The sequence below is a fragment of the Emys orbicularis genome, chromosome 13 (genome assembly GCF_028017835.1).
Source record: "Emys orbicularis isolate rEmyOrb1 chromosome 13, rEmyOrb1.hap1, whole genome shotgun sequence".
NCBI lineage: Eukaryota > Metazoa > Chordata > Testudines > Emydidae > Emys > Emys orbicularis.
Window position 1 is genome coordinate 48,641,252 of NC_088695.1, and position 13,066 is coordinate 48,654,317.

Genomic DNA, 13,066 nt, shown 5'->3' on the forward strand with positions numbered 1-13,066 from the left:
ATGTACTGTCACAGAAAGAATAGAACTGGAGTCTTGTACACAGCTCCCTCCTCTCACGTACAAGCTGCCATCCTGCCCACGAGAGGCACATGTTTCTTGGAGTGAAATAACGAACTGCGCGAAGGAGCAGGACTCTTGCTCTTCGTGGCAAAGGCCAAACCACTATTTGTTAACATGTGACTTGCTGTAAGGAGCTGGATTCCTGCTGCCTGTGCTACCCTCACTCTAAACTCAGCTAGAGAGACACCAATAGGCTGCCACGGCCATTGGTGAGCTGTCACCATGAAGAACATTGGAACTTGAGTCCTAAACTTGGCAGGCGAGAAAACAAGGCTTATATTAATCTACTAGGACCCACGCTGGCTAATGTAGGGGTGACGCTGCGGGTCTGATAAGGGACCCCGCTTAATTCTCTCTGGCTCAATTGCTGCAACATGGGAGCCCTAGAGAGGAGGAGGGGAAGTGGACACCAAAACTTAGACCCTCTCTTAGGTATTGTGGTGTTAGGCCCCTTAGAAACACCAGACAGACAGACCAACTGACTGGCTGGAGAGTTGTGGTCTCTTGCCAACACACCAGTTTGCAGCCTAAATCTCCAAAAGAGAGAGCTACGTATTCCAAAGACTGTGCACACTGAAAAACAGTTACACCAATGAATAAACTGAAGCATAAGATGTTGGTGGAATAAGGCCACAGAATTAACCTCTCATTGCTTGCTCAACACAGCCCCTGTTGTGCAACTAATATTCCAGCTAAATAAACAGGAAGTTTGGATATGTCTGGAATGATTGAGCAGCTGCTGGCAAGTGAATCCTGCCAGGAACAATTTGGCAGTGTCTGGCAGGTGGGTTCTGCCTGGAACAATCTAGACGCCCAGCAAGCAGTTAACCTGCTTTTGTTGTATAATGGAGGGTCAGAACACGTGAACTTCAAGAGACTAAGGAATTACTGCTCAATCAGACTATATTATTCCTCCTTGTGGTTTTTGAAAGCAACAAGGTCTCTTTACTGAATGGAGCTGTCATGTTCTCTCCACTGCACTCCCAGCCCCTCCCTTCTTCCTCCCATAGGGCTGCCATACACTTTATGCTTCCAGTAACAAATTAATATTTAATATTTAATTTAAAACCCAAAGTCCTGTAATGTAAAACTTTGCTATCAAAACAGTAACAAACAGCAGAGCATTACCCGGACAGAACACAGCTCTTGTTTCTAGAGGAAGTCACAAAATCAGACAGAAATCTCAAGAGTCAGGATTCTGGATAAAGACACCAAAGTGCATACTCTTCTTTCCCTGCCCCCATTCCGGCATTGATTTCAAACTCAAAGAGCCAGCATACAAATGAGTTCACTAACCTCTGACAGATTTATTCCTGGTTCAGGCATTGGCTTCAGGGAAGGGGTAGGTGAACTGGTCTCATGGTGCATTGCTAAACAGCAAATATACTGTGGTCTGAATTAGCCTGGTTTAATATATGGCCTTTTTTATGATTTGGTTATTATGTTATACAATATGGTTTATGTACCATGTACATTTCTGTTTCCAGGGGATTCCTCATGCTGTACAGCAAATGAAATGCCATGCCTATTAAAATCCATTCTTGAGACGCCGCAGAGCCGGAGCATTGGAAATGGAATTTCCTGACGTTCAGGGCAGATGGCAAATGGCATTAGTGTTTCATTGTGACAGCCCTGGAACGCCGAATGCTGAAGCGCTCCCAGAGGCGTGTGCCTATGATCTAGTGAGCTGTCAATGGCCAGCACCCCTGTGGTTACTCAGTGTTCCAAATCATGCTCTCCATGCCTGTTTAACTTTATTGTCTGCAGACTATGGAAAGCAGCACAACCTTACAGTGGCACCTCAGAATTACAAACACCTCGGCAATGGAAGTTGTTCGTAACTCTGAACAAAATGTTAGGGTTGTTCTTTCAAAAGTTTACATCTGAACATTGACTTAATACAGCTTTGAAACTTTATTATGCAGAAGAAAAATGCTGCTTTCCCTTTATATTTTTAGTAGTTTACGTTTAACACAGTACTGAACTGTATTTGTTTTTTGTTTTGTTTTTTTGTCTCGGCTGCTGCCTGATTGCGTACTTTTGATTCCAAATGAGGTGTGTGGTTGACTGGTCAGTTTGTAACTCTGAGATTCAACTATATTCTGCATGCCGGCAGCATAAAGCAAAGAGAGACTGACATTTACATAAACCTCACAGGAAATGAAACCAGAAAATCATCGACACAAAAGGCCTTGGCATTCCGAAACCCATGACGCACAGAGAGTCCGTACCACCAGCAGAAGCACACGAATAGCTATAACACAACCATTTGCAGGAAGCCATTGGGCAGCCAAGCTCCTCATTAGGATCTGGGCAATAACCCTTTCGTAGCTTGTTTCTTAACACTGCAAGCAGGGATAGGAGAGAGAAATACAAATAGTCAGCAGAAGACTGAACTCTCCATTATTTAAAGGAATTTTTAATTAAGAGATTTGGAGAAATCGATGCCGCTCCATTGGGACGGTGGTATCCATTTGTAGATGAAGCAGCTTTTGCTGCCAGAGTCTCACGTATGCTAAAGGAAACTCTTCTCAGCAGTTTTTCTGAGGGCAAGAGATTAAAACAAGGGAAAACCAACGAGAAGAGGTCATCTGGGACCAAGAGAGCAAGTACACTGTGTCATCAATTTCACAATGCAAAGATTCCATTACAAATGAGAGAGGCGAGTCCAACTGACCCAGGCAATTTTGTTTTTGAGGGTATGTGCGCATGGGGGATTTGAGTATGAGCTATAAAACCAAGGGACAACTCCAGTGCAGATGAGAAAGCACACCAGCCTGCTGAAATGACTCCTGATAGAAACTCCTGCTCCACTAACAATGGCCAATCACAACACTGCCCCACAGGGTTTCCTAAAGAAGGTGGCAGCTGCATATTTTTCACCCTCTCCCATTCTAACCCCCCAAGCTCCACTCTCCCATTAAAAGTTACTCTGTGAAAAGCTTACAGAAAAAATGACAGATGTTTTTAAACAGCAAATGTATTTTACTGTTGGTGGGTCAACTTGACCATTTCTTGGTCTTCCCCCACCTGATCCTAAAACCCACGGGGAACCCTGTGCTTCCTCACTTAAAAGGCCAACTATAGAAAAATGATTCTGCAAAGCTATCGTATTTCTACAGCTTTGAGCGTGCAATCATAGTAGTCAACAGGCTAAACCAGGGGTGGGCAAACTTTTTGGCCTGAGGGTCGCATTGGGTTTCGTAAATTGTATGGAGGGCCGGTTAGGGGAGGGGGTCGTGGCCTGGCCCCCACCTCCTATATGCTCCCACCCCGGGACTCCTGCCCAATCCAACCCTCCCTTTTCCCTGATGCCCCCCCTGGAACACCTGCCCCATCCACACACCCCCACTCTCTGTCCCCTGACTGCCCCCTGCCACCCCATCCAACCCTCCCTCCTTCCTGACTGCCCCCCTGGAACTTCTGCCCCCATTCAACCCCCTATTCCCCCCCCCGACCACCCCGCTCCCTATACACACCCCCGCCCCCTGACCACCACCCCGAACTCCCCTTCCCTCGATGCAACCCCCCCTGCTCTCTACCCCCTTACTACACTGCCTGGAGCACTGGTGACTGGCGGCACGACAGCCGCACTGCCCGGCTGGAGTCGGGCCACGCTGCTGCCGCCACCACGCAGCACAGAGACCGGGTCAGGCTGGGCTCTGCAGCTGCGCTGCCCCAGGAGCTCACAGCCCTGCCGCCCAGAGCATTAAGCCGGCGGCGGAGCAAGTGAGCTGAGGCTGCGGGGGGACAGCAGGGGAGGGGCCGGGAGCTAGCCTCCCGGGCCAGGAGCTCAGGGGCCGGGCAGGACGGTCTCACGGGCCGGATGTGGCCCATGGGCTGTAGTTTGCTCACCTCTGGGCTAAACAAATTCCCCAGGCAAGTAGCAGAGCCGTAACTAGGCATTTTAGCACCCAGGGAAGCAAGCATATTTGTGCCCCCTACCATTTTTTTTCATCGTTTTTCCACTCTCGTGGCTTTGCGCCATGGGCGGCTGTCCGCTCGCCCAGCCCTGGTTACAGCCCTGGCCAGCAGCTATCACTTTACGGTGCTCTTTTCACTGAGGATAACCATGTTTGTGTGTTGTCCCTGGGCAGGAAGTAGGCATCTATACCAGCTGCGAAAGGACAGAGAGCTTGAACAAATGCTTCCAGATGAATCAAATCTATGAATGCCTAGGAAGAAATCCACTGTACAAAGAGTCTGCTTCCCCAGCAACACACACAATTAACCCTTCTTAGCATTATTGTGAAGGCCACCAGCATTAATCCTCCTCGCTTCCTTATGTCCCTCCTGCTGTACCTTTCTAACCACGGGGCTCCCGTCGTTGATGAGCTGTGCCAGCATCATGGCCACGTTGTGATCAATGGTGGTGGAGTGATCGGTCCGCTCAGCCGAGTTGCCCACAAATGTGCCCAGTGCAAAGACTGCAGCACAGCGAACCTGTGAGAGACAAAATAAAAAATCACCATTGCTTTCCTACCTGGTCCTGGCCTTGAACTTCCCGGCGTAATCTTTTATTCTGCCAACTCGGATCTCTCCAAAGCCAGGCTACTGTGTTGGGTAAATGGCAGCAGCTGGACAGAAGCCCGAAGACCAGAAAGACAAACAGATATAGGGGCACTGCCAAGTTTTATCCTGGTGCAATTCTAAATACTCATGTGTGCAGAAGTGTGCATTATTCCCTGGAACGTCAGGTGGCTTTTCCCTTTGGTGATTTTTCAATGGGCACTGTCAAGAACCTTCTGCTTAATAGCATAAAGGTGACTAAGGAATGGTCATTGAGGGCCCTAGGGCCCCTTTACACTAGAGATCTCTAAAGCCTTCAGCTATCTGATATGGGAACATGGAAAGGGAGCAGATGACTTAAAAATGGAAAAAGGGTCAGCCACACCCCACCCAGGCCCAGGGTTTGGGATCAAGTGTGGTCCTTGATTCTCTGCCTTGGCAGAGATTGGGAATGCTGTGGAGGCAGCATAATCAGCCTCCGGAGCATGTGCCTCATAACTCAGCAAGGATCTGATCTGGTTGATTGACAAGATAAGTTGATGGCCTTGAGGACACTTCATCTGATCCTTTGCATGACAATTATCTGCAGGTGGGGAAAAACCTGGGAAAAAGGAAAGGAGGCTGTGGGTGCCCAGATTGGGAAGTGTTAAATCACTAAAAGAAGAAAATCTAAACTTTAATAACTGCACATTGATATTGCCTTGTATCTCCAAGCTTCCTTCTCCCAGTTGGAATATAATTTCACTGGGGTCTCATAGGGTCTGTCAATCACAGTGTTAGTTGGCACAAGATTCTCTTCTTTCTCGGACAGTATTTTCATAAAGGTGAAACACGCATTCCATTAAAATCGCATTTTTTCATCCACCAGGCTGAGAACAGTTCTCAGATTTAGACAAAACGGAGAGAGACCTTGTCAAAATACAGTGAGTTGTGGTAACACAGTTTTGAAGGGCTTCTGACACAGGAGTGAGCAAACAAATGTGGAGCTTGTATAAACCCCGGATTTAAAGTCATCACACTGAAAACCCTCTTTCATGGATTATATAATCCTTTGCATTTATTCTGCTTTTCCTGATCCAGATCTTGCGTGGCTTAAGCACCTTTCCGGCAGAAATAATGGAAAGCTATTTTTTTTTAACCAGACACCTATCAATTCATGAGATTTCTTGAAGATCCTGATTTTTAAATTGTTTTGTAGCCCGCACTCCAAACGGCTCCAGCCCCACTGGTATATACGTCTACACTTACCTCTGGGATGGGGTCTGAGAGGAGACTGTAGAGCTTCTCGTGGGCACTGTCTCTCACGCCACACCACCTTGCTGAGTCAAAATTCTGCCAGATACGTCCTAAACAAATCGCCACCCACTGGCGCAGTAGAGGATGCGGATCATTTAACTGCTCCAGGCAGATGGCAATCAAGTTTCCTTGAAGGCAGGCTTCCTAAAACATAGTTCAGTGCAATTCATTTAGACAGGCAGCTTCCCCTCTCACCAGTAAACAACAAAATGATTTTGAGAGAGGGGACAGACGCAATGTAGAGAACAGAATTATTCCGTGGTTAGATACTAGTTTTGTTGCAAAATTTTATTGGAGATGCTTTGCACAAGTGCTCTAGGAGGAGTCTGGGGAGGTCAGCTGTGTGCTCTTACAGCCAGCCAAGCAACTGTTAATGTCACAAATGCTTCCTGAATGCAGGAAACTTGCTTTTTTCCTCATTGGCAAGACTCCTTGCACCTGTCAGAGCCCCATGATTTATGGCTCATACCACTTTCCTGGCTTTAAACCCCTTCCCAAGACCCACATCACGGCCACCATGCTTGCAGCTGACGAGAACCATGCAGGATTCCTTTAATAATATGTCAGTGTACTGCCTACAGAATATGCGGTTCAGCGACGTGTGTCCTTAACCCGTATTTCCAGGGGCTGTGCACATACTCCCTCTGTAGCCTCGTCCCACACCCTCTCTCTGCAACTTCCCAGTTCTGTAGTAAGCGCTGATGCACGTCAGTTGGTGACACATCAAAGCAAAGTCACAGCACAGAGACGGGCTCAGGAGAAGCATTGTAAAGATCAAGACGTTGGGACTCACCTGCCCTGTATTGTAGCTGTTGACGATCACAGCCAAAATGAAAGCAGTCATAGTCCTGTGTTCAGCCTTAAAAACAAAACAACCCACAACTAATTTTTATCTTTAAACAGGACAGAGAACAACCATATGCTGCACTGTTTGAAAGAAGAGAGACCATCCTGGCCTTCTGGACTTGTTTGATGTGAATCTCCTGAAACGGTGACAATTCGAGAATCTAAAACTTACAATTGGGTTCTGGAGTTGCTTAATGACAAGTGGCTGGAACAGGCCATGAAACTTGCCCCCCTCCTTCCTCTGAGAACAGGAAGCATGGCTGGCCTGCTTGGCTGTGGCTCTATTGAGAGGCTGTGATTTTAATCCGAATTCTAACAGAAAACAGCCTGACAGGTAGAAAGGAGGGCAGCCAGAGACCCAAGGATTTCTAGAATACTTTCACAGCTTAAAAGATAGAAATGACCTGCTATCCCACATGTCTAGCTGCAGCTCTGAAATGCCTGACTTGGTTATGTCATCAGCTGGCAACACGGCCACTTCATGCTTCATTTTTAAGTGAAATAAACAGACCATTTAAAAGAAATAATTTGCAGCAATCCCATTATATTTTACATTTGGTTGAGTGACTGGGAACTATTCTGTATTCCATTGCATTTTTCATTTACGTTCAGGATTTAAAAAGCATTAGTGCAGAAAAGGCCAGTGCCCTATTTAGTTCATGTTTGTGACAGCTGTGTGCTTTTATCACTAGAGAAACTGGGGGGGGGGGGGGAGAGTCCCTAATGTATACTGCTAGAGGGCTATCCTGTTGTAGGATGATACTAAACAGAATACCAGTAAAGGTAGTTACAGAAGGTACCATGAAATTAGATAGCACTTCAGTCCATTTATCAGAGCACCCACAGTTCCCATTTCAGAGCAGATGAAATGAATGAATATCAAGAAAGGTAAAATAATCTAAGTCTAAATCCTTTTAACGAATTGGCTTTGCAAACTTATTTGGTCTGTAAGTGCTTCTGATGGGGCTCTATATTATCAATTTCCCCTGTGGCTAACTAGGCAGCCCATCCGTGCCATTCCTCAACAGGGCAGTTGGTGTCACTGGGAGTGACATGATGCTGTCCCCACCAATAGCACCAACCACATCATAACAGCAGCATAAAAGCAAAGAGGACCTAAGCAAGTTTTAAATAAGTCTGAAAAAGACTATTTGTCCTTACTGGCATGTAGGGATCTGCCAAGACGGAAAGGAAATATTTGTGACCGTTGTCCTTCACAAGGTCGGCTTGGCATGACTGAAAAACGAGACAGGGAGAAGGAAAAACAATGAGTACAATAACTTGGAGATAACTTCTTGTTGCCTCCAATGATTTATGAATATTTCATGTCTTAATCATTTTTCTCAATCCCAATTTTCATTTAAGAAACAAAAGTAAGAGCAAATTTCCCTGTCAGGACTGCAGCCAAACACTCTTGGGTATGAAGAGGTGACCAGGGCCTTGTGTTATTTAAAGCAAATGGTTCCACTGCATGTTGGCATCCGAAAGGAATACAAACTGCAAAGTTGCCCTCTGGTTCTTCAGAGTACCCTAGAGAGAGAGGCAGCATTCGACCCCCCTTTGTTCCATGGCATACCTTCACCATGGTAGTTACGAACCACTAAAGGGAAAACAAGAGGAATTTGATGAATCAGATTTCTGACATTTACAAAACCAAAACCAAAACAAAATTACATATTTCAAAAGTCTCTTATCTAATTCTCCACCTGGTTTGCTGATGGCTGCTGTCCCAGCCAGGGAAGAACAAGAGCTGAATTTCTCTCTGCAGATCAGATGTTTTGGTAACTTCTACGCATCACCCCCTACACATAAAGCTAAATATTCATCTGCATGGCCAGTCTAAGTCCTGGACAAATGCCTAGAGGTTCCCAGACATTGATCAGCTCATCATCTCAAAGCACATCATCTTCACAAACTACCTACCCAGACTGGTGTGTTAGTTTTCTGTCTGTTTTTAGTGTTCCTGACTGGCAAACATATCACATGCAGATGTTCTGCAAGCTCTCTCTACACATCTCTTCCCAAACACACCAAATCTTAACCAGTAATCTCTGATTTTCCCATCCTCTATTTCTAATGAGCAAAGACTGTTCATAATGACATCCTGTTTGGTGGCTTGGAATTGTGAATAAATGCCCACAAGGAACTATATTGTTCAGGTGAAGGTACTGCTCCTGAAAGGTGCAAGGACTGACAATCCTGGAGACTGAAGTTCCCACTCAGCACACTGCATGTTTCCCCTACAGTGACCTGTATCAATGAGTTTCCACTCTGATTGAGAGATGATCTCTGAGGGGTGGGGGACTGTCCATTCTTCTTGGCCTATTCCATCCTTGACCTGGGGCTGGAACACAGTTTGGTAACATGATTTACTCTCATCTACATGGGCAAGACCAAACTATGCCACAGTCTGGACAGGACACTATCATGTTGTAACGTGCTCTCTGGACATGTGACAAAAAATGCTTGGCAGATGAACCCCACCATCTTTCTCACCAGCACAATATGCAGAAATCAGGGATCCTAGGAACAGTATTACAGGAGAAGCAGGCAGCCTGGATTCAAATACTGATAATCATCACCAGGATCTTCTTCTCAGGGTTCCCTTTTTGCTAGCATGATATCTCAGGCTCCAGGTATGACATATTAAGGTCAGAGTACAAGAATACATAGCACTAAAGTGACAATTTTGGGTGGAAAACCTGACTTTGCTTTTAACTCCCCCTGTGTCTGCGATTCTGCTGTATGTTTCATGCCAGAGACAGCGTCATGTATTTTTAATCAGGAATGGAGGACTATGGAGGAAAACTAATTGTTGAAAGGAGGGGGCTGGAAAGACAAAGATGCAAGAGAATATTTCATTACTGAAGCAACAAAAGATGCGGTTTGCAGCAGACTAACGAAGAGAGGGAATGAAAATGTCAATTTGCAGCTACCATAGGTGTGCCTGGATTTTGCTGGTAACACTGTGAAAAAGGAGAGCTGGTTTCCTTCTTCCCAACATTTTTAGCTTTCTTCGTATCTTTGCCCCTTAGAAAAACAAAGTCGTCTCAAACCAGTGTGCAGGCAAACAGATGCCAGCTAAGAAAAGACTGCCCGTCTTTCACTGCATCCCAACGTGCTGCCAGCACCAGCCAATCATCTGAGGCCAGAAGGAGGAAAAGCAGATCATGTAACTCCAGAATAGCTTTAAACATACACTTTGCTAATATGTTCTCTATGCAGTGCCTGAGAACAATATTAATATTCAGTGTCAATAACATCTCCCTACTTCACATCTTGTACTTGTGAATAATAAAGGCACATGAACAAAACGTGCTGTAGGGTAGATGGGAAAGGTTAGCACTTGCATACAATAAAAAGATTTCCAATGATAGGGGAAGGACTAGAGCACAAAAAATGTGTAGCCATGTAAAATTATCCCTGGGGAATACCTATCTGGAGCATTTGTACTGACCACAAGATGCCACTGCTCCTCACAAATCCTGCTAGCAAAGAACATTTAGCTGGCAGTTAAATATGCCATTTAAAGGGTCAAAGCCCATCCCTTCGAAAATCTCACACTGTTACTCTCCACTGTCTTTAAACTCTTAGAAACTTAAAGTTTTTTTTCTAATGTTGTCTCTTCCGATTTTATGGGCCCTGAATTCTTGCTGCATTGTTTTAAGTAGAGATTAAATTAACACAACCATACCTAGTACTTCCCTGTTTTCTACAGAGTTAGTGGTTGTAGTGTCGACGATCCCAACAGAGTTATACTTTGCTGGGTAACTTGGGTGTCCTTGACAGTCTGGAGGTTCCATCAGAAGAGCAATTTTTTTTTGGTTAATTTTCTCACTGACTGTAGTGTGGATTTTTTAAGTGAGATATTTAAGATTTGGAGGATACTGCCCAACAAATTATACCAGTTTAACATAGGGCAAACTCTTGGCCTGACCTCCTTTCCAAGGACTCTAACACCAGTTTCCTTGCTATTCATATACTGCAGCATGCCATATAGTTACGTACGCTGTGTAGCACAGTAGGTAGATTGGCTGGAAACACTCCAACAAAACTCAGCCCTGGATAGCTAGAGTCATCTCTGAATACCTCACTGCAAATGTCTGCATATATACAGGATTAAAGCAAATATATTCAGACACTAAAAAGTTTTTAAGAACACTCACAATACACATATATTTTTGCTTAGAAGACAACACTTCTATTACATCTGATTGCTTTTTCCTGCAACTTGCATGACAAAGGTACAACTCCTAAACCGGGTAGTTACTAATTGAGGGCATCTTCTAATCAAAGACATGGTATATTACACATACACAAAGGCAAGAGAGCAGCACACCCCCACATTCACCTTTGCCTGTTTTCACTCAGGCTACTTCTATTGTTTCACTGCTCATGCATGGAGGGAGAAAACCAAATCTACGATAAAAAATTAACAGCAGAGTCTGCTCTCCAGAGCACAAGGCAGAAAACACTGAGAGGAACTAGAGGCAGGAAAAGAGTCTCAGGTAACTACACCCCACTAGCAAAAACAAACATGATTAAGGAATTAGTTTAACTCTGGCTGCTCATGTCAATGTAATAATTTCCTGAAAGTGAAGAAGGATGCACATACATGCAAAACTAGATGAAGGAAACAGTGTTGATCAAATTAGAACCAGGAGAAAGCAGGTTGGATAAAAATAGATAATATAAATAATAATAATAAAAAAAAATCAGATTTTTAAAATTTTGAAGTAAATTTTTTTCTTTTTAAAATAAAGCAATTTAAAATAAATTTTCAAATTCTAAAAACCCATATTAAAGTATAAACTTACTATAATCTATTGAATAATTTAAATTAAACTAAAAAATAATATTAAAGCAGCACCTTTGCTGCTAAAATCTTCAAGTAAGTCATACCACTGAACTGGTGGAAGTCATTGCTAAGAACCTGTAGCCACAGTTTGTTGAAGGGCTAAACCAGCTTTTGACAGCAGTAGTCTCCTCTGCAGGTGCAGAGAGACTATTGTCTTCATTTCAGTTTATTCAATTAGATCAGTTCAATAACTGGTTCAAAGTTGAGAAACTGACTGGGAGTTGAAAAAGCAGTAAAGCTTGTTTTCCTCTACCAATCTATGAATAAAAATTAGATGTGAGAGGATGAGATCTACTAGTTCTAAAATTGTGAAAGACATGGTGACCAGAATCAATCAGTTCAATACACCAACTACAGATAGTTTTAAATGGAAAACATGTTTTGATAAACTTTGTCTTGCTTATGTACCCAGCACACTTAAGGTAGTTATATTTAACTAATAAAAATGTTAAAATGCTGTTTTTGTGCATTTTAACTGAATTCCAAATTCCAGCCAAATACAGCTTGACAAAAATCATGAGCAAAAAATTAACCACCTAGTAAATAAGAAATGCATCATTTACCATTTTCTATCATAAAGAATGTAAAACTGTATATTAAGCTTTATAATTGCTTAAATAAATATGTACAGATAGAGTATATGCACTTTAGCAAAAGAGGTGCCATATTTAGGCTACATTTTAGTTGAAAATCAACATGTTTTAAGAATTTCCAACTAACGAGAATCAACCTTTCTTTACGAAAAATCACTAAAAAGTACAAATAAAAAACTAGATTAAAATGTATTATTTCAATCCAAGTTTACTGTTTTCTGATTTAAATCATCACTGAAATTGGTGATTTAAATCAATCCACCCTGGAGGAAGCTTCTCTGGGAAAGTGTTTGAAAATAGGAGCCAGGGCTTTTGCCTGGATGGTCGATGTAACACCCGCCCTTGTAAGAAAACAGTTCCAGTTAGAAATGTGGCCAATATGAGAATATTCTCATGGCTTGCCAACTCACGCATACACACTCCTGCTGTACTCTAACACTGTAGCAGTAGTGATTCAGTGCAGTCTAATTAATCCTTCAGTCAACACAATGAAAAACAGCCTTTCATGACTGTCTTCAGCATCTGAGAATACTTTCACTTACATTCTCAGGGCATACCCCTGCAGTTGTCATTTCCATCATAAATCTTATAAAATAGCTATCCCTGAAAGCACTACATTCACATAGGAGAGTGCTCTTCACAGCCAAAATACTACACAACACACTGCTGTATCTATCGACTAAGAGCTACATTACCCCTACCCCTTTTGTCCCTTTCATTTCTGGATCCTGCAGATATTGGTCTTGCACTACATATTTTTCATTTTTATTCTTAGAAAGATGAGGGTGAAAATGGGGGTGTGGGGGGGAAGATAAAAGTCCTATAAAGTTACAGGGATTTTAATATTTATTGTGGGCATAATCATTACACAGTCTTTTGATCATCTTAATAAGCCAAAGATGTC

The 13,066-nt window shown here is 43.5% G+C and overlaps 1 protein-coding gene across 2 annotated transcripts in view; it reads right to left on the minus strand.

Moving 5' to 3' along the window:
- Positions 1-13,066, minus strand: part of RPTOR (regulatory associated protein of MTOR complex 1) — a 297,707-nt gene that overhangs the window by 77,538 nt on the left and 207,103 nt on the right. Inside the window, exons 14-17 of one of the 2 annotated variants that reach the window (XM_065415690.1) lie at positions 7,873-7,947; positions 6,659-6,724; positions 5,818-6,009; positions 4,363-4,503 (exon numbers count right to left, since the gene is read on the minus strand). The exons of the other annotated variant lie outside the window; for it this stretch is intronic. Coding sequence (XP_065271762.1) covers positions 4,363-4,503; positions 5,818-6,009; positions 6,659-6,724; positions 7,873-7,947 — 474 coding nt within the window. The remainder of the gene's footprint in view (positions 1-4,362; positions 4,504-5,817; positions 6,010-6,658; positions 6,725-7,872; positions 7,948-13,066) is intronic. 2 annotated transcript variants of the gene reach the window in all.